We start from the raw sequence: 20,724 nt of genomic DNA, 5'->3' as shown, positions 1-20,724 counted from the left end.
GAAAGAAAAGAAAAGCAGAGTTTCCAAACATCAGACTTAGATTTCTATTCCGGGCTGAATAAGGGTCTTCATTACGCACAGCCTTAAAATAAGATGAATGCACTAATAAAAATAATAATACCTAGGGTTTACAGAATGCTTACCAGGTGCCCACTATGGTCCTGTGTGGCTTACCTGCATTACCTTATTCAATGTTATGATTACTTATGCAGTATTACTATCATTGCCCTTTAATAGAAGACACCTGGATCATCCTAATATTAAGTAATTTGCACGTGCTCACAGAGCTGGTGTAAGTGGCTTATTACTGGCCCACCTGAAAGAGTGGCGTTGAGTCGACTTTAAAGCCATCGGATCCAGGCTGATTCACTAAGAGAATAGCTTCAGGGTCATCGGCTGCTAGCTTGGCATTAAACAGGACATTTCCAAAACTGGTGGCTTGTGTCTCTGGCTGAGCTTTGTCCTTTAAGTAATAAAGAAAGTGAGGAGTGCTGTAGATAATGCCAACTTTTGCAAGTACAGAATGGTTTCTTTAGGTTTGTGCAAGTACAGATGACCATACAATGTCACCATTGTGTTTCATTTAAAAAGATGCTATTGTTTTTAAATACCAGATGAAAACATTGAACTTTGAACATCTACCTAGTTCACTGTTTGGGGCAAAGCACTTACCACAATTTTAAATCTATATAAGAGTGAAGGAGAGTCAGCTAAGCAGCCGTATTCTGCATTCGTGGGACTGTATTTGGGAACATAGCCGTCAGCTCCAGTGCACAGAAACACCTTCTCAATGCTGCAGTAAAAGGAATCACCCAGATTCTGGACAGGATCTACCATGACACGCCCGTAAATGATGTCCCCTGAAACAGATACGTGGAAGTGTCATTTCTGTTACGTGGTAAGTCCTGTCCACGTGACTCTGCAAACCACTGGTGACAATAATTCTCCCTGGGAGTACTTCCTTCTTTTCCTAATCTGCCATCGAATACTGGAGGACTTTCAGGATGTCACCCACTCCCAGGCCTCAGGTGAGACCACTCTGGGGATGGACCACAAGTGACTGCAGATTTATTGACTGTCCCACGTTCAGTCAGTAGTGGGAATAACCTCAAGGCTTGGTCTATAATTTAATTTCATAATTCCACTATGGTTTAAAGTCTACTTCATATAGATAAATTACTTGGCAGGATACAGACTAATAAAGTACATAGAAAAGAAAATATTGATAAAAAGCTGAGTTGGTTTTGTGTGATTTTGAAGGAGAGTGTGTGGAAATTCCCTTGCAGTCAGTCATCTGTTTCACAACTACTACTGAACTCCACCATGCGTGTTAGGCATTTTGCTAAGTGCCAGGAACACGCCACTGAGCAGCACAGATATGACCCTCACCATGAGGCACTGACAGTCTCAAGTAGCTGCAGTATTTGAGTCTATGCACCTGGAAAGAAGGTTCAAGAAAAGAAAATCTAGATTGGTTCCAAAAGTCACTTAGGCAAAGGAAATAGAGATTAATTTCCCCAGAAGAAAAACCATCTAGTAGCATATATCCAATTCTAGTGGCCCTAGCCATCCCTGCCAAAGTGGTAAAGACCCAGTAACATTCTCAAGAGTACACCAGCACTGATCATTTCCCTCTTAAACATGATCCCAATAAAGCAAAGGGCAACAGAGGCAGCGGCAAGCAGACAGAGCAGCTGTCTCATTTGTGAAACGGGTACCTTCTGCAAAGGCAACATCACTCTCTTGCCCAAATCCCATGGATCCATCAGACAGCCAGAGACTCTTCTTGGAGAGGAGGTACATTTGGGTGTTCAAGCTGAACTCAGCTGCCACTGGATCGCTGACCTAAAACCAAGTGTGAGAGCTCGGTTACGGGTTGCCGATTGCCCTGGCAGTACACAAATGCCTTATTCACAGACACACACACGGGCTGTACGTGCACATCTAGATGACTGAAGACTGCACTGCAGTTTTCACATCCGACCAAACACACACAGGGAATTGGAACACCGGCTCTGCCCTTCACGAGAAGGCAATACTGGCAAGGTGAAATGTTTTGACTGGGACGAAACAGCGTTCCTTGAGCTCTTTTCCATTGTTTTCACAGGGTATATACAGGACTTGTACTTATCATGTTCAGTGCAGGGCCAACACTTAGTATTTGTCCTAGGACAAAAAGTGCTGTCATATTTCTTTTACTATATAATGGCAGTTAGGTACTTGGAGATGTCATGAACTACAGGATATTTATTTTCCTTGAAGATCAAGAACGAGGCAAAGATGTACAGAAGAACTCTGGGGAAAACCCTCAACTCTCCAAGGCAGCAAACTCCAGGAGGAGAAAAGATCACATAAGAAGAAAAAATAACCCTTGCATACTCTTCAACTCTGGATTTTATACCCTGAACCAACGACAGATGAAGGGCAGTTTTTTCCTCCTTCCTTCTTCTCTTGCTTCCTTCCTGTCTGACTTCCTTTTTTCTCAGCAAGCAAGAATTAGTAAGTCACGGTGTGAATTTCTTTTTCTTTTTTTTTTTCTTACTGATACAAGTAAACCACGACCTTCATGAAGTGGGATTGGAGAAGTCACCGGAAAGCAACCGCAAGAGACGCACCTGTTGGAACCGAATGTCAAGGTCAAAGGTGACAGGCTCTCGGGGGTTGCAGGTGACTGGCAGGCGGTACTCTTGATGCGATGGAGTGGTGCAAGGCAGCAGTTTCACTGTGTAAGTCCCTGAATAGTCACGTACCTTTAAGGAGAAGGGAGGACATTTAGGTTTTCCCTTTAAGAATCTGAGGTGTCATCCAAAGTGGCAGAAAAGGAAAGCTAAGTTAAGAGCCTGAGTCACTTACTGCAAAGTCAGACATAAAGTTCCACTGCTGCACGGGCTGGTTATAGGTCGGTTCACTCCTGATGAGGCGCAGGGAGAAGGTCAGGCCTGGATGATCAGCTGACATGATCATTGAGCTCGTGAAGGATGCTAGAAAAGTGCCAGTAAGAATAATGGTAGAGTGGCTGTAAGAGTGCATAACAGCTTAGGGTTTTCAAAGCACCTGATCGTACATTGCTTGCTTTTATTCTTAATACTAAGCCTTCAAAGCCCCAGTGTTGGTATAATTAGCCTCATTTCCCCCCCCTTGGAGAACGTGGGCTGAGGCCGATTATAGTGACTCTCCCAAGATCACACAGATAGGATGTGTGCCTTCTGAGTCCTAATTCAGTACTTGCCCCACTCTATGATTCTGTGAAGAGATAATTGTGCAAAAATGCTCAAATAGTCCAGGGCGACTTTCCAGGGAAGGCACAGCAGTGCAGTAACAGCTGATGTGAATGCATTTATTGTGCGCGGAAGCCCCGAGCTCAACTTTAGTCTCTTAGCATCCGCACAGCGGGGCAAACCCAACTTACAAACGGAACCTAATTTTAATTAGATTGCCTGCAATTGTGTCTAAACAAAGACTCAGTTTATTAGAAAGGTAGACATGTGGAAGGGATCTGTAAAGACCCAGAAATCCTTATTTTCCAGAACTGTCAGTTACATAAAGCCAAATGATTCTTTTTGGGTCAGTATGTCTTGTAGTTCAGCCTCATAAATATACAATGAGCCCTCTTCTCTTCTGAATTTTGGCCCCATTCTTTCCTTGTTTAGAGCTCAAACCCAGAAAACGGAAGGTGGGAGAAGACATCTTCCCCGTCCAATCTGACAATAGTTGGCAAATGGGCAAAATATGCAACACCAATTTAGTGATATGGAGAGTCAAATAAAAAAAATATTTCTAATGGGATGTCCTTTATATTTAAAAAAAGCTTGGGCACTGAACTTCAGTGCCTGCTTCCCTATTGGTATTTAAAGCACAGTGTTCGCAGTTAGTAAAATGACACAGCAAATCTTTATTAAAGGTAATTAGTTAACATGTCTGAAATGTAAGTATCATAGTACAATGTCCTTCCAGCTCTATTTAAAGGTTTCTCACAGTATCCAGAAAACGGCTGTGAACAGAGAAGTCCTTGCTAAACAAACGACTTCAAACTCAACTTTGTATGCAACAGAATTGAGGCAGAGAAGGGGACTGTGGTTGCTATGCTCTTTATCTAAGGAAAACTCCATTTAAAATGAACTCAGTAGAGTTTTCGTTTAAATTTACTATCATTTTGTATTTTCTCTAAAAGGCTATGTTGATAACGACAAATTTGTAGCTTATGAGATGTAGCTGAACAATTATCAAACCCTCCTGTGGGTAAATCACAAGGACAATTCACTTGAAATTGAGGTTTAGAAGCTGGTTTCAAAGCTCATCAGGTAGCGTGGGGCCTGGAATATCTGTGTCCTGTGGTGCAGGGACTTCTTGTGGATAACAGGGCTTACCGGGATGGGACAGCACGAACAAACCATGGAACTGAGCCTCTGTCTTAAAGTTCACCACCAAGCGCCCCTCTTCACCGATGCGCATGCTCGTGGGGTAGAGAGAACCTACATGAGCAGAGTGCACAAGAGCGGAAACACTGGTGACCAGGGACTCATTACATGCAGGATTTCTTCCAAATTTGAATTCAGATACGTCTCATCTTTAAGCATTCTGGCCAAAGACTGTAATCAGAATTCTGATTGATAAGAGAAGAACATGTGTTTTGTTTGCTTTGCTTTGTTTTCTAACAACAAAGGATGTCAAGAAGGGAGGCGAAATAGAATCAGGTAACATGAGTGAGGTCAATATGAAATAAACAGATAGACAATATGAAATAGATAGAAATAGACAACATGAAATAGACAACAGGCCAAGATTTTTTTTTTTCCCTGAAAGCATTAGTCTACATAAATGAAGTTGTAAATTGAGAGACACAGTAAAGTTGTCAAGTTCTGAAGATTTGGACTTGGAAGTGGGTTCGTGTTCTCCAGAATGATTTCAAATTTTATAGACTTAATAAAAACTCTGGAGGTTATCCAAAACTTTTGGCAGTTTGACCAAAGTTGGTTCCAGAGACAAGAAGGAACCATGAGATCCTTATGTAGAACTTGAGAACCACAGCATGCATCCATATTAAATTTCCTTAAATACACACTTTCTAAGGAAGATGTGTAACTAAAACACTGAAATATAAAATAATTTAGAATGATCACTCAGGGTGATCATATAACCTTTCATGTAAATTTAAGGCAATCTGTTTAAGATAGCAAATTTTGAGGCACTGTCAATAGTATTTTCTCTCTGGCTCATAAAAAGTAATGCAGGCATGATGCTCAGATGGGCGTGGAGCCAGAACAGTAGCATGTGTCTGAAAAGAAACTATTCATTCCACAGATAGAAAAATTAGCTTTATGCTTATAGACTTTGAATTATTATTCTGATACAGAGATTGAAAGAAACTTTGGCAGGTGCTTTCAGGCTTAGGAATTAGTTGTACTTACCACTGCTGTTCCAAAACATCCAGCTAAAATATTACAGAATGATATTTAGAATAAAAAGAATATTAGCAGTCTAGTCTACCTTTGAGGTGAAACTGAGTGCCACAAAGGCTAAGCAGTATGTTCAAGATCACAAAGCTAGTTAACTATGGAAGCCAGAACTAGAAGCCAGGATCTATCTCATTTTCAGAAGAAAAAAAAAAGCATACATTTTTCTCTTGGGTTCATTTCTTATTTTCATTTAGGACTTCTTCTATACATTTTCTAGAACCTAGGAAACATACAGACTATGTAACACATAAATGACGAAATCACCTGAAATGGACTGTCAGGGTTAAATACCCATGAAACGTTTATGATATCTATAACAGTCACTTGTTATACAAAATTTGAGGCACTGATAGGATTTCGTTAGTTTTTCCATGACAAAATGAAATAATCTTAAAATACTGAACATAAAAATAAAATTTATTGAAAGTTGCTTCTATTATTTATTTTGCTACAGTAAAAAAAAAAAAGTCCTAAGTAATTCAAATGGATGAGAAAACTCATTTTCCAAATTATTACCCACCATGGAGTTCGGCTTCTGGTGGGCTGCCAATTCCATCGTTCCACAAGATGGCAGTGTCATACACAAAAGTCAGGCGGAGTTCTGACTTCAAGTCAAAATGCTGCCAGCCTCCTACCCCAACCGGGGAATGGAACACGTAGGAAACATACAGAGGCACTCGAAGGGTCACATAGGACTGCACTAGATTTAGGACCTAAAACAATGAAATTACATCTGTCAGCATGATTCAGTGTTAAGTGGAGGAGCCTAACTTTTTTACAAGCCACTTTCTCCTTTCACTCAACTAGAGATTTTCAGCGACCATTGAGGTAAGGAAGTGACAACATTTACACTATTGTCCCTGACCGAATTTTGGAGAAATTCACTAGTTGTTATGATTACCTTCCTTTGAAACAAAGGATATGTGGCAGCAGTCTTGCAAGTAAATTGCATTATCTTGAGTATATTGTACCTACACGGTCCTTTTTGTTCCATAACAGCTTTAGTAAGATATAATTCACATACATATAATTCAGTGATTAAAATGGACAAACCAGCAGTATTTAATGTATTCAGGGAGAGGTGCATCTTTGACCACAATCAATTTTAGGACAATTTCATCACCTCCAAAGGGAATTCCAAACCTGTTAGAAGTCACACCTTCATTCCTTCCTCTTCCTAGCCCCGGTAGCCACTAGCCTACTTTCTGTCTCTCTTTATTTGCCAGTTCTGCATATTCCATACACATGGAGTCACACACTATGTGATCTTTTGTGAAAGGCTTCTTTCACTTATGTTTTCAAGGTGCATCCATGTTGCTGCACATTTCAATACGTTTATTTCTGAGTAGTATCCCACTGCATGCATATGCAACACGTATTTATCTGTTCATCAACTGATGGACATTTGGGTTACTTCCTGTTTTGAGCTATTATGAATAACACTGCTATAAGGTACTTTTAAATTATTACCTAAAGGAAGACAGAATAAAAAAAGAAAGATCTAGAAGTAAACATGTTGAGTAATGACATGTAATACTTAATATGTTGTAAAATTAATTAGTTGAAGAAACTTGCTTTGAATTTTATACTTTCCTTCTTCACGTATTTTGTAGGAAAGTTAGGAGTAGTGGAGGATAAACGAATATTCATTTATTGAGCCCCTAGGTTCACAATAAAATTTTAAAAATATTTTTACTCTTCCCCATAATTGTATTTATATTATATGTGTGGATGGCTGGCTGGTTGGCTGGCTGGCCAATGGGTGGGTGGATGGATGGGTACATGGATGGATGGAAAGATGACGCATAGAAAAGAGAAAAATTAAGGTTCAAAGAAATAAAGCAAATTCTCATAGAATTCTTTAAGCTTTCTGAATGGCCCTGTCAGTATTAGAACCCAGTCTTTGGCCTCTGCTTTTCTACTCTAACACACCTCATCACACTCCAAACAAAGCTGAGTATAGTCCTAGGATCGCCTAACCAACGTTATCATACTTAATTCTGAAAATAGCTCTGCAGAAGAGCTGGGCAAATAAAACTACCTTTTACACAAGAAAAGATGGACTTTCTTTTAAATCATACTCTTCAGGAGTTCCAGTTGGGCTTTCTAATACCATTCTCATTCTCTTTCCACATTGAGCTGGCAACAGGGATCATACACACATGTTAGTGAATAACATAATCAATGATAACAATAATTTATCACTTTGTCATAGAGTAAAAAATAAACACCTTAAGTCCTAAAAAGTGATGACCTGAATTGTCAACAAAAATACACAAAAAGAATACCATCATCCAAGCAAATCATTTGATTGCTAGCTGTGTCATAGCTAGCACTCCTCATCATCTGCTAACTCAGCTAGCAGAAGAGGGGCTTTGTGATCAAAGTCCTCCGAGATAATATTTCTTAAGGGTCAATATTATTGCACTCAGTTAAAATTGATCTTGTAGTGTAATTTTAACACTCAGTGTAAAGAAGAGTGATCAAGTCAATGTATATGCCCGTGAAAATTAAGATTAATATTTCATCCTGTGGTTTTAATAAACCACCATCTTTTAAAAATTAGGCTTTAGAAATGAGTTTCCAGTGAAACTGTCTAGGTGCTAAAAATTTCTGCCAACATTATACTCTATCAAATGTTATTGAGTGCACTATTTTAGAGAGAACTCTTAATATTTACTTCCTATGAGTTACTTGGCATAAAGTTTCCTAATTTTTATTTTCTTTCTTGTGGCAACCTAGAGTTTGACCATTTCTGGACATGAGATCAGCATCTTATTGCATTTTCTTGCTCATTATGGCCAGGCCTTCTTTGTCTGCTTGGAGCTTTTGTCTAGAGAAACTGATGTCAATGGAACAATGTCAATCCTCCAGGTCGCCTACCTGCTCATTCTTATAAAACTGAAGAACGCAGTGCTTTCAATCTAACTTCTGGATATCACCTTAATGAGCACTTAGTTTTCTTTCAGCCTGTATCACAGGATGTTTTTAAGGGATTCATTTATACTAAAATAAACAGATATTTTTCTGTCTAGAGAAACAGTTTCTCTAGACAGAAGCTCCAAGCAGACAAAGAAGGCCTGGCCATAATGAGTGAGAAAATGCAATAAGATGCTGCTCTTAAAGCAATTGTGACACAACAAAGGAGATTACATGTCCTTACAGATGTTTGAAGTTTCTTCAGCAAAACCAAATGATACTTTAAATTCCATATTTAAAAGGAAAGTATAAAATGCAAGATTTCTGGAAAACGTAACAGTGATAAAAGTTTCTACTACTGCTGCCTCTAGTACTACTACTATTGCTACGAAGTGGCTAATAATGGGCAGCAAGTCTATGTTTGGGGAAGTATTTATTGCCAGCTAAAAACACAAATAAAATTTACTGGGCTGTGTCAGATGGGTAGGAGAAAGGAAGAATAGGAAAGAAAATTAATATGCTAAAAGAGAAATTATACACAGAATACTGTCTAAGGTGGGGACTAGTGTTGAGGTAACTCACAGTAAGCTGAATTCTTCACTTACTTGGGCATCCAGCTTAAGCTATCCAGATTCAGGGGGAGACTAACCATGAGAGACTGTGGACTCTGAGAAACAAACTGAGGGGTTTGGAGGGGAGGAGGAAAGGGGGTTGGGTGAGCCTGGTGGTGGGTACTGGGGAGGGCACATATTGCATGGAGCACTGGGTGTGGTGCATAAACAATGAATCTTGGAACACTGAAAAAAATAAAATTAAATAAAAAAAAATAGGTACCCAAATTCATATTGCTTTATGGAAGTAGGCAGTATATATATATATACTGTTTCTTACAGAAGTTGGCAGTGTACATATGTAGTAATGAAAGCTATCTAGATTTACTATGTTCCTTTGCAACTTTCATTTGAGCAAGGCTGTATTCTACATGTGTTGAACTTAAGCCATGAAGAAGTCAATTGGTTTGCCCAAGATTATTCAGTACAATCAGTCGCTAACACTCAAGTATATAGACCAGCACTATCCAATAAAAACATAATGTGAGCCACACATGTAATTTAAAATTTTCTAGCAGCCGTACTTCAAAAAGTAAAGAGAAACAGGTGAAACTAGTTTTAAGAATAGTTAATCCAATATATCAAACATATTATATTTTAACATGCAGTCAGTATAACATTATTTTTGAGGGTTTTTCCCCCTACTAAGTCTTTGAAATCTGGCTTGTATTTTATAAGAATAACACACCTCAATTCTGAATGCTCAGTAACCACATATGGCTAGTGGTTACCATATTGGGCAGCACTGACTACACTCTTCTGGCCAAGGTCTTTAATTGGACCACACAGGTTGAAAACAGTAATCATTTTAAAATATTTCATAATCCAGTTCCTACCCACCTTTATGTGGGATATGTGGTTTGGGCTCACTTCAAAGATTAAAAACTGAACTAGCGCTGTTCGAACATTATCTGAGGGCTACTGCTGCTGTGGATTTCCCACTGGTTGTAATTTCTGTTGTTTCTTTTGTTTCCAGAAAGATGTCTACATCATCAAGATGGTGGTGTTTGTGAATGTGTAAAGAAGGCTCACAAATGTCAACAGCTTGAAGTCTCAATAAAGCATGTACTTAGCTTCTCAGTGGAGGACACTGTTTTAACAAGTCAGAATCCTCAGCCAAGGGATTAGCAGTAATAGCAGCCTCCACATCCAGGAACACTTGGAAGAAAGAGACCTTGGCTTCCGTCCAATTACAAGTCTTTCTAAAGGCATATCAGCTCAGAGATGCACAAAAGAGACCCTGGAATGACGTAGGGTCAATACTGGTCCACAGATTCTTTAGTATTAAGGACAACTCTACGGGATATTTACAATAATAGAATTAGAAATTATCTAAGTGACCAACAATAGTAGAATAGCTAAATGAGTTATGATGACACACACGGTAAAATATTATGTAGCCAACAAAAGTCATGTATCTAAAGAACTTTCCTTGCCTTGAGAAAATGCTCACCACTGTTAAGTTAAAAAGCAGTATACAAGATGGTATAAATAACATTACACTGCTACTATCAAAAATGTGTCTGTACATTGGAAAACACTGTAAAATCTGTCTGTGTACAGTGATAGTGCAACAAGATTTTTTTTTTTTACCTTTTTTTTTTTTTAGTTCCCCAGCTTTCCATCACACTATCATTACCCTTACTTAAAAAACAAAGAAACCGGGGTGCCTAGGTGGCTCAGTCAGTTAAACATCCTTCGGCTCAGGTCATGATCTCAGGGTCTTGGGATGGAGCCCTCCATCAGGCTCCCTGTTCGGCTGGGAGTCTTCTGCTCCCTCTCCCTCCCATTTGTGCTCTCTCTCTGTCCCAAATAAATAAATAAAATCTTAAAACAACAACAACAACAAAGAAACCACACTATTAAAAAAATAATTGACAAAGCTGACTAAGAAGCAACATGCTCCAGGTAGGCCACATTTTGGATTCTTCTTACAGTTTCTTGTAAAATGATTTAGAGTAACATTCATGTGTAAAAGAGTAAATGCAAGTACTAAGCATAAAATACTATGATGCTTGCCCTAAAGTCGTTCCATGTTTCTAAATCCCAACACACAGTAATAAGGGAGAAAGATTATTCCTCAAACCAAGTAACTAGGAAAAAACATGTTTACTTTTCCAAAATCATAGAAAATCATGCCTTCTCATAAGTAAATGACAATTTAATGTTTCCAGTGCAAACTTACATGGGGTTGCATTTCTGTTGCTTATTTATGCTCCTGGAACAATGTTATCAGTAGGTGTTTACCTAACAAAGTAAGAGCTAAGATTCTGACCTCTGCAGGACCAATAGCCAGGCTCCTGAAAAGTGGAATGAACTGAGGGCTTTCATTTGTAAAATAAGTCATTTTCAAGAGAAAAGTCACCACCAAAATACCCAATAGTTTTTAAAAACTTGGTTTATCTTTAATAATTATTTTGCACCACAAGTGTTTCTTATGGTACACCAAAACAACTTAAATTTTTATTTACAAAACACTGTTTTGTCACACAAAACAGAGGAGCAGTATCATTTTTTAATTTATCTCTATTTTTCTTTTCCTGCTATCCATCTCCTTTTATATTTTAGAAACGATTAAAAAGGATTTTAGGATTGAAGATCATTAGAAAAGTCCATGTTTCTTTTTCTTGGCACGTAAAATTCTTAACTTTTATAGGAATGAGGCTTGACTCCTACAACTCTACTCTGTTGGGAGTGTAAGCTCTGTGTTCTCACCAGGTACCTAAGATGGTCCCTGAACACAGAGGTGTTCAGCTCATATTTCTTTAATGAAGGAAGATGCAATGAAGAAGATTAGAAAAAAGCAGAAATGATCTTAATATCTTAATAAAATTAATAAAATTTCATTTGCTATGAATAGAGAACTATCTTGAATAGTTGCAGATGATCCCTTCAGTCTAGCAACTCTGTCTTATACGTTAAATAATCTGAATGTGAGAGGTTAGGGAAGGTAGAGAATCTTTCTCAGAAAGTGTTAGAAACAGCTTTCAATCACAGAGAAATGCAGGGACTTGCCAATGTTTTGTAGAGGTAGCTGCAGCCACTAAGAACGCACACACAAAAAGTCAGTTCAGCATGTTGTTCCTGGGGGAAGCAATTACGAGAGAGTAAAATTTGTCTGCGTGGCAATCACCTTGATCTAAGGTGCCAAGTATAGAAAAAGACTCCAAGAGAGAAAGTCACATCTATTAAATACTTGGCTGGGGGCGTGCCTTCTTGGCAGAGGACAAACAGACTGGGGGCAGCACGCGCTTCCTTCAGGATTTGTTGGCCAACAGAGTGCGCAACACAACCACAAAGCTGCCTGAAGACAGTCCATATTGATGGTTTACCTTTACTTTTCCCCATTTTTCCATCAGAAATTCAGAAATGTGAAAGTTTGCAAAACTCTTACAAAATCCTAAGCGGAATCTATTCACCACGTGTCTATAAAGAAAAAGACTGAGGGGGGCACCTGGGTGGCTCAGTGGGTTAAAGCCTCTGCTTTCGGCTCCGTTCATGATCCCAGAGTCCTGGGATTGAGCCCTGCGTCAGGCTCTCTGCTCAGCAGGGAGCTTGCTTCCTCCTCTCTCTCTGTCTGCCTCTCTGCCTACTTGTGATCTCTTTCTCTCTGTCAAATAAATAAATAAAATATTAAAAAAAAAAAAGAAAAGAAAAAGACTGAGGTAGATTTGTTAATATGAGTATTTTTATTCTGGGGCAGGACTTTTCTCTTTCGTATTTTTTTCTGGTGGCAAAGATACACTGGGAAAGAGGAACCTGAAGAGGTAACACTTTCGAGGGCTTAAGTAACTTGTTCAAAGATGCAAGGCTAGAAAACACGAGAGCCAAATTTAGGTCTGCATTTGCTGGATTCTAATACCCAAGCCCTTTCCACATTCCACACTGTCTTCCTATTGCTGTTTGGGGATTTTTGCTAATCCATGCAAATTTCTGAGTATTTTGCTGCTTTTAGAAGAGATGGAGAGAATGCCTCATTCCCTTGGAGTTCAATTGTCCCCAGGTGGACTCAGATGAATGACTGCCCATCGCTCATCAGCACCAGCTGAATGTGTCGGGTTTCACAGCTCTGCCCTGGTGTTAAACCGATCTCAGTTACTATCTCTCTTTCTTATGCTACTACTTGTTCTATACATTAACACCACAGGGATATAGTATGGACAACATCAGCCTCACCCTGGTTAAATCTTGAAAGACCTGATACATCCTGGGTACCATTCAATACTTCAGTGTGTAAGAGGACTTATATGAACTCTTTTTTAGTCCAGGTAGGACAGAGCATGGCTTTTAGTTCAAATACTCATTACACTTCTCAACTACACCCAACATATTTTAAATTCTCTATCGTAACTGCTAATGGAGTCTTGTTACCTTATCATTTTGACAACTTTGGTGATGATGACAGGAGTAGGGATTGTGTGTCTGTGTGTGTGCTGTGTATTTTTTTTTAAGATTTTATTTTTATTTTTATTTATTTGACAGAGATCACAAGTAGGCAGAGAGGCAGGCAGAGAAGAGGAAGCAGGCTCCCCGCTGAGCAGAGAGCCTGATGCAGGGCTGGATCCCAGGACCCTGGGATCATGACCTGAACTGAAGGCAGAGGCTTTAACCCACTGAGCCACCCAGGTGCCCCTGTGCTGTTTTTTATACGTAAATATCTGAGTGGTATGAAAAGGAGTCAGTAACTCTAGAGGAGAAATAACAATAAGCTTTTAATGAAAATACTTTTGACTATGTTAGTGATGGAGAAAAGAAGCAGATGGGGAGGGAATGGGGAGGAAACTAGGAAGGAGTAAAGGGAGTAAAAGGAGAGAAAGATAGAAGGTGGAAGAAGAAAAGGAGGGAGAAAAACTGGGCTGACCAATTTTAAATCTTCACTTTAGATGGCTTATGACACAACATGGACATCTGTACATATACACAATAAATGATAATGTATACTTTGGAGAGAAATTAATATTTGGATTTTTATAATAACAGAGTATATTTGGAATTTACAGCAACAATTACATAGTGACCTTTTGATTCAAAGATGTTTTGAGCCCATCACTAAAAAAGTGTCAAAATTTCGACACCTTGTTCCAGAAACAGACATGAATTTTCATACCACTCGTGCAAGTTTCCTCCCATACCTAATGACATTAGCTGTCAGAATGGAAGACTAGAGTTGGGATTTAGTCCACATCTGGATACCTGAAAAAAACCAACTCACTTTTCCAGTGCCCAAAGCTCAGATGCTCAATATTCTTACCTGTCCGTCTGTCCCGATGGTGCCTCCACAGTCAGTGAGAAGTTCTGACATGTCATAGTAGCTAACAAACTCCCACAGACAGGCCTCCAGGTTCAGGTTTCGATAGAAGCGTAAGGTACTAGAGCCTCTGATAGATGAGCTGTACTGGTAAGGATGTGTCTCTCCAATTACTTCTGGATTTTTTGTAGCATCAGTTAAGAAACCATGATGAGTCTTCACTTCGGTATAATCCAGAAGGTTGGAGCACTGGTGGTTTCCAACTCTTGAGCCATCAGGACTGAGGGTGAGCTCAAAGTTGGACAGCTCTTTAGTGGAGATCACAGGGAGCATGCCTGTAAGGAATTGTGATCATATTGTCATTGTCACCAGCAAAGGATTTAGAACAATGATCATTTCTTTGTTCTCAAGAAGACAAGTGTTATAAAATACTGTACAGCAGTGACTACTATCAACGTGGTATCCCAGGGGTCCCTGGCATTTTTCAGGAGATCTGTAACATTATAGCTATTTTCATAATGATTCTAAGACATTATTTGACTTTTCTACCTTTATTCTCTCAGTACAGTGGAGTTTTTCAGAGTTATCACATATTGCCATAGATTGAATGCAGAGGGAGATAAAATAATTCAGCTGCCTTTTATGAAGACAGACATTAATGGTATTTTCAAAAATGTAAAAAAAAGTAATTTTTTTGATTTATAAGTTAGAGCTATTTTTCCTAAAAGTATGTTTTCCATGTGACTATGTAGTAGATTATTTTTAAATGAATGAAAAAATGAGTATTTAATAATTCCTTAGTTTTGACTTTAAATCCAGTCCACATTTGTAGATATAACTCATAAAAACAATGGGCCTTTGAGATCCTAAATAATTTGTCAGGATGTCCTGAGACCAAAATGTCTGAAAACGACCACTATGGAGTATAAGCTATGGTCTGGCAAACTTCTTGCATAAAAGGTCAAATAGTGACTATTTTAGGACTTGTAGGTCTATCTATGTCTCAACTGCTCGATGCTCCATGTTAGATAGAAAGCTGCCACAGAAGACATGCAAAAGAATTCCTATAACCGCACAATAAAACTTCTCATGCACAATGGAGCATAATTTCGTGTAATTTTCATGTTCCATGAAATATTCTTCTTTGTTTTTTCCCCAACATTTAGAAACATAAAAACCATTTTCTAGCTTGCAAGAGCCTACGAAAGCGGGCAAGTAAGTTGAATTTGGCACAGGGGCCAGAGTTTGTTGAGCCCTGGCATAAGAATGCATGCAACAAAAAGGACTATGAAAGAGGTGTTTTCCCCTTCTTGCTCTCAGATTTTCCCTGAGCAAAACTCTAGCCTCACAAAAGAAGTCAGCTTTTACCCAGCTCTGACAGAGCTCTGACAGAGCTGTGGCTGTTGACCATGTCAGACAATGCCAAGTCAGCTCTAGGAGTAGCATGAGGGACCAGTCTTCCCATTAGTAACTGTTACAGGTTTGATTTTCCCCGATGGGTTCCCCCTTGGTCCTTTGCACCTCTGAGTCACACCTCCAACATAAGCCTAGAGACGAGCTGGTCACATGCGGGATCCACATTATGCTGTAAAGTGGTGTAGATTCCTGTCCACTGACCTCCCACCAGCACAAATTTGGGTTTGCAATAAGCAGAAAAAGCAGAATTATGTCTTTTTTTTCCAAGAAAGATAAATTCTATCTTATCGTTCCTAATACTGCCTTGTGCTTCTTCTTGCTTCAGTACTTAAAATATAACTAACTACCAAGTAATAAAATTAATATTAACAATTAGGTATAAAGTCAGTTGAGGAGAACAGAACTTGAAGATGTTTTCTGTACTGGGGAAATATTCACAGTGTGGATGAAGTTATCGACTCACAAATTCCTATCTGGAGCAAATGAACACGATTTATAAAATGGATTTTTAAATTTCAGCTATGAAACAGCAAATACAAGTTGAGGGTGCTCAATGATACTGAAATGCTTTACTGGAAATCCAAGTTCAAGAGTTTTAAACACACAGTCATACCATTTTATAAAAACTAGCACATTGACCAAAGTTTTGTTCATTGTGTTTAGACAATGTATTAAATTTATTTAATTTTAAAGAATGCTTAAATTGTCAGATTTTAAAAAACAGGATAGAAAGAAAGCAGAATCACTTGAAAGAAACAGAAAGACTTGAAGGTGATGTTGCAAAATGAACATTTTACCATCTGCTTGGCGATTTTAGGTATTCAGTGGCATAAACCAGGTAGTGAGGAGCCCAAACCACTCCCACAGATGTGCTTACCCAAGCCACCTACCATCTATGTGTGGCATCGTGACCGTGAGCTTGATAAGGTTTGTATAGTCTGGGTCCTCGGGGCCTGTGTAGCGCAGCTTAGCGGAGAATGGCTCTGCTCCCACCGTCCCTGGCACCCGGGGCTGACACAGACCTCAGGGAAAAATGAACGTATTTATGCCAAAAGAACACAACAGACAACACCTAAAGAATATTTTTAAGCTAGGCACTATAATTTTTTAAATAATAGAATTAAAACTTCCCTGTGGACTAAGGCATTGCTAAGAGCAGCTATAAAAAAAGCCACAGACCCTGGTGTGAGAAGAAAGGGTGGTGGTTTAGTTGCTACTTCTTTACATTTCAGGTAGTTGCTAAAGTCTGAGATGGTTAGCCATCGATAGCGGGTCAAGGTGTCGTTGATGTTCTCACTTGCGCAAGTAATAATTATTGTTCAATGTACTTAAATACACACTGGATATTCTCGGTTATAATCATAGTTACAAAATCGTTGTCATATAAAATATGAACAGACACAGTAAAAGAAGATTGAAAGCCAGCAAGAAAAGAGTAACTGTAATTAAGTGAACTGGAACCTTTCCCTAGAATAATATACATGACTAGCCATAAAGTGTCATTATTCATAATCAAATAAACTAAAAATGAGCTCATTTTTAAAACAAAAACTCCTTAGAGTCAGAAAGTAAAATGTACACAGTAGAGTTTTCTCTGTACATGTAACTTCTTATGGTATGTGTATTGTAATTTATACATAATACATAAAACATATACATAATAATACATAATGTAATTTATAATATAAGTTGTAATTTATAGTATGTATACTGATACAAAAGATACTGATACGGATATATGCATATACATAACGAAACACATGGTGATGTAGATTATTTTCTATCATCTATCTATCTGTTAGTGATCTTTAAGAATTTTGGCATGAAAATGTGCCTCCGATCTTTCCTCTAAAAGAACTGTAATGTTAAAGTGTAGGGATAGAGGGCACATACCTCAATATTATCAAAGCCATCTATGAAAAACCCACCGCAAATATCATTCTCAATGGAGAAAAACTGAAAGCTTTTCCATTAAGGTCAGGAACACGGCAGGGATGTCCATTATCACCACTGCTATTCAACATAGTATTAGAAGTCCTAGCCTCAGCAATCAGACAACAAAAAGAAATTAAAGGCATCCAAATTGGTAAAGAAGAAGTCAAACTATCACTCTTCGCAGATGATATGATACTATATGTGGAAAACCCAAAAGACTCCACTCCAAAACTGCTAGAACTTGTACAGGAATTCAGTAAAGTGTCAGGATATAAAATCAATGCACAGAAATCAGTTGCATTTCTGTACACCAACAACAAGACTGAAGAAAGAGAAATTAAGGAGTCAATCCCATTCACAATTGTACCCAAAACTATAAGATACCTAGGAATAAACCTAACCAAAGAGACTAAGAATCTATACACAGAAAATTATAAAGTACTCATGAAAGAAATTGAGGAAGACACAAAAAAATGGAAAAATGTTCCATGCTCCTGGATTGGAAGAATAAATATTGTGAAAATGTCTATGCTACCTAAAGCAATCTACACATTTAATGCAATCCCTATCAAAATACCATCCATTTTTTTCAAAGAAATGGAACAAATAATCCTCAAATTTATATGGAACCAGAAAAGACCTCGAATAGCCAAAGGAATATTGAAGAACAAAGCCAAAGTTGGTGGCATCACAATTCCGGACTTCAAGCTCTATTACAAAGCTGTCATCATCAAGACAGCATGGTACTGGCACAAAAACAGACACATAGATCAGTGGAACAGAATAGAGAGCCCAGAAATCGACCCTCAACTCTATGGCCAACTCATCTTCGACAAAGCAGGAAAGAATGTCCAATGGAAAAAAGACAGCCTCTTCAATAAATGGTGCTGGGAAAATTGGACAGCCACATGCAGAAAAATGAAATTGGACCACTTCCTTACACCACACACGAAAATAGACTCCAAATGGATGAAGGACCTCAATGTGAGAAAGGAATCCATCAAAATCCTTGAGGAGAATGCAGGCAGCAACCTCTTCGACCTCAGCCGCAGCAACATCTTCCTAGGAACAACGGCAAAGGCAAGGGAAGCAAGGGCAAAAATGAACTATTGGGATTTCATCAAGATCAAAAGCTTTTGCACAGCAAAGGAAACAGTTAACAAAACCAAAAGACAGCTGACAGAATGGGAGAAGATATTTGCAAACGACATATCAGATAAAGGGCTAGTATCCAAAATCTATAAGGAACTTAGCAAACTCAACACCCAAAGAACAAACAATCCAATCAAGAAATGGGCAGAGGACATGAACAGACATTTCTGCAAAGAAGACATCCAGATGGCCAACAGACACATGAAAAAGTGCTCCACGTCACTCGGCATCAGGGAAATACAAATCAAAACCACAATGAGATATCACCTCACACCAGTCAGAATGGCTAAAATTAACAAGTCAGGAAATGACAGATGCTGGAGAGGATGTGGAGAAAGGGGAACCCTCCTCCACTGTTGGTGGGAATGCAAGCTGGTCCAACCACTCTGGAAAACAGCATGGAGGTTCCTCAAAATGTTGAAAATAGAACTACCCTATGACCCAGCAATTGCACTACTGGGTATTTACCCTAAAGATACAAACATAGTGATCCGAAGGGGCACGTGTACCCGAATGTTTATAGCAGCAATGTCTACAATAGCCAGACTATGGAAAGAACCTAGATGTCCATCAACAGATGAATGGATAAAGAAGATGTGGTATATATACACAATGGAATACTATGCAGCCATCAAAAGAAATGAAATCTTGCCATTTGCGATGACGTGGATGGAACTAGAGCGTATCATGCTTAGTGAAATAAGTCAATCGGAGAAAGACAACTATCATATGATCTCCCTGATATGAGGACATGGAGAAGCAACATGGGGGGGTAGGGGGATAGGAGAAGAATAAATGAAACAAGATGGGATTGGGAGGGAGACAAACCATAAATGACTCTTAATCTCACAAAACAAACTGGGGGTTGCTGGGGGGAGGTGGGATTGGGAGAGGGGGAGCGGGCTATGGACATTGGGGAGGGGAGGCGAACCATAAGAGACTATGGACTCTGAAAAACAACCTGAGGGTTTTGAAGGGTCAGGGGTGGGAGGTTGGGGGAACAGGTGGTGGGTAATGGGGAGGGCACGTTTTGCATGGAGCACTGGGTGTTGTGCAAAAAGAATGAATACTGTTACGCTGAAAAAATAAATAAAATGGAAAAAAAAAAAGAACTGTAATGTTGTCATTTTAATATTATGGAAGGGACTAAGATGCTGGTTTATAATTTTAAGAGCACTAGGCAATATATAATCTCTTTTCTCTTTGTGCAAAACAAAGAAAATAGGCAAATATTTGTTAGAATAGCAATAAAATCAGATGCAGTCTCCAGCATCTGGGCTATTTTATTAATAAAGGGACTCATTTTAAGGCATTAACTTTTTTTCCCCTTTGGGAACAACAAAATAGTTTTGAGTTAAGTTAAGAGAAACTTAACAAAAATATATTTTAATCCTAACAAAAGAGCATGTTTATTATGTATGATATCAATAAATAGTTGTCCTGAGTATATAAAGATGGTACAAATAACCTTTCTTTATCCAACAAATAAACTTCTGAACCACTGTATGCAGATAAAGTTTTAAAAACAGAATCTTATAAACACACTCTTATTTTAAAAATCTAACTTGAAAGTTCTTCTGCAGAGCGAAGGACTAGTTTATAAAATTGATTTCTTGTCTTCTCAGTGTTGCTCCAGCTACAGTCTCTTCTCACACCCGGTGTATCTGGGCTCCAGCCCTGGACACAACTTCTCTAATAATCACAAGTTGTGGGCACTTGTAGATAGCTCTCCACTGCATAGTCATTTCTCTCTCCCCGTATCCAGCAAATTCCTGCTGGGGCAACAACCAGCTCTCACACAGGAGCCATGTTGTCCAGATCTGACCTTTGCATACCATCCTGCTTCATCTCCTCTCCACTCTCTCTTTCACCTGCTTCCCCATTTCTCTGCTTATAGTTTCCAGAATATTCCATGTACTTTCATGCTTCTATGAGTCACTGCTCATGCCTTTTTTTTTTCCCTGCTCTTTTCGAGATTCCTGTTTCC

The 20,724-nt window shown here is 38.8% G+C and overlaps 1 protein-coding gene across 1 annotated transcript in view; it reads right to left on the bottom strand.

The window, feature by feature from the left end:
* FREM2 (FRAS1 related extracellular matrix 2) overlaps positions 1 to 20,724 on the bottom strand; it is a 160,849-nt gene that overhangs the window by 7,028 nt on the left and 133,097 nt on the right. The window contains exons 15-23 of the mRNA XM_045978235.1: positions 16,541 to 16,672; positions 14,238 to 14,569; positions 5,977 to 6,169; positions 4,368 to 4,472; positions 2,854 to 2,981; positions 2,616 to 2,750; positions 1,719 to 1,845; positions 673 to 860; positions 317 to 463 (exon numbers count right to left, since the gene is read on the bottom strand). Of these exons, the coding sequence (XP_045834191.1) occupies positions 317 to 463; positions 673 to 860; positions 1,719 to 1,845; positions 2,616 to 2,750; positions 2,854 to 2,981; positions 4,368 to 4,472; positions 5,977 to 6,169; positions 14,238 to 14,569; positions 16,541 to 16,672 (1,487 nt within the window). The remainder of the gene's footprint in view (positions 1 to 316; positions 464 to 672; positions 861 to 1,718; positions 1,846 to 2,615; positions 2,751 to 2,853; positions 2,982 to 4,367; positions 4,473 to 5,976; positions 6,170 to 14,237; positions 14,570 to 16,540; positions 16,673 to 20,724) is intronic.

The sequence above is a fragment of the Meles meles genome, chromosome 14 (genome assembly GCF_922984935.1).
Source record: "Meles meles chromosome 14, mMelMel3.1 paternal haplotype, whole genome shotgun sequence".
In the NCBI taxonomy this organism is placed as follows: Eukaryota; Metazoa; Chordata; class Mammalia; order Carnivora; family Mustelidae; genus Meles; species Meles meles.
The sequence above is the reverse complement of the archived record's forward strand: the minus strand, read 5'-3'. Positions and strand labels throughout refer to the sequence as shown.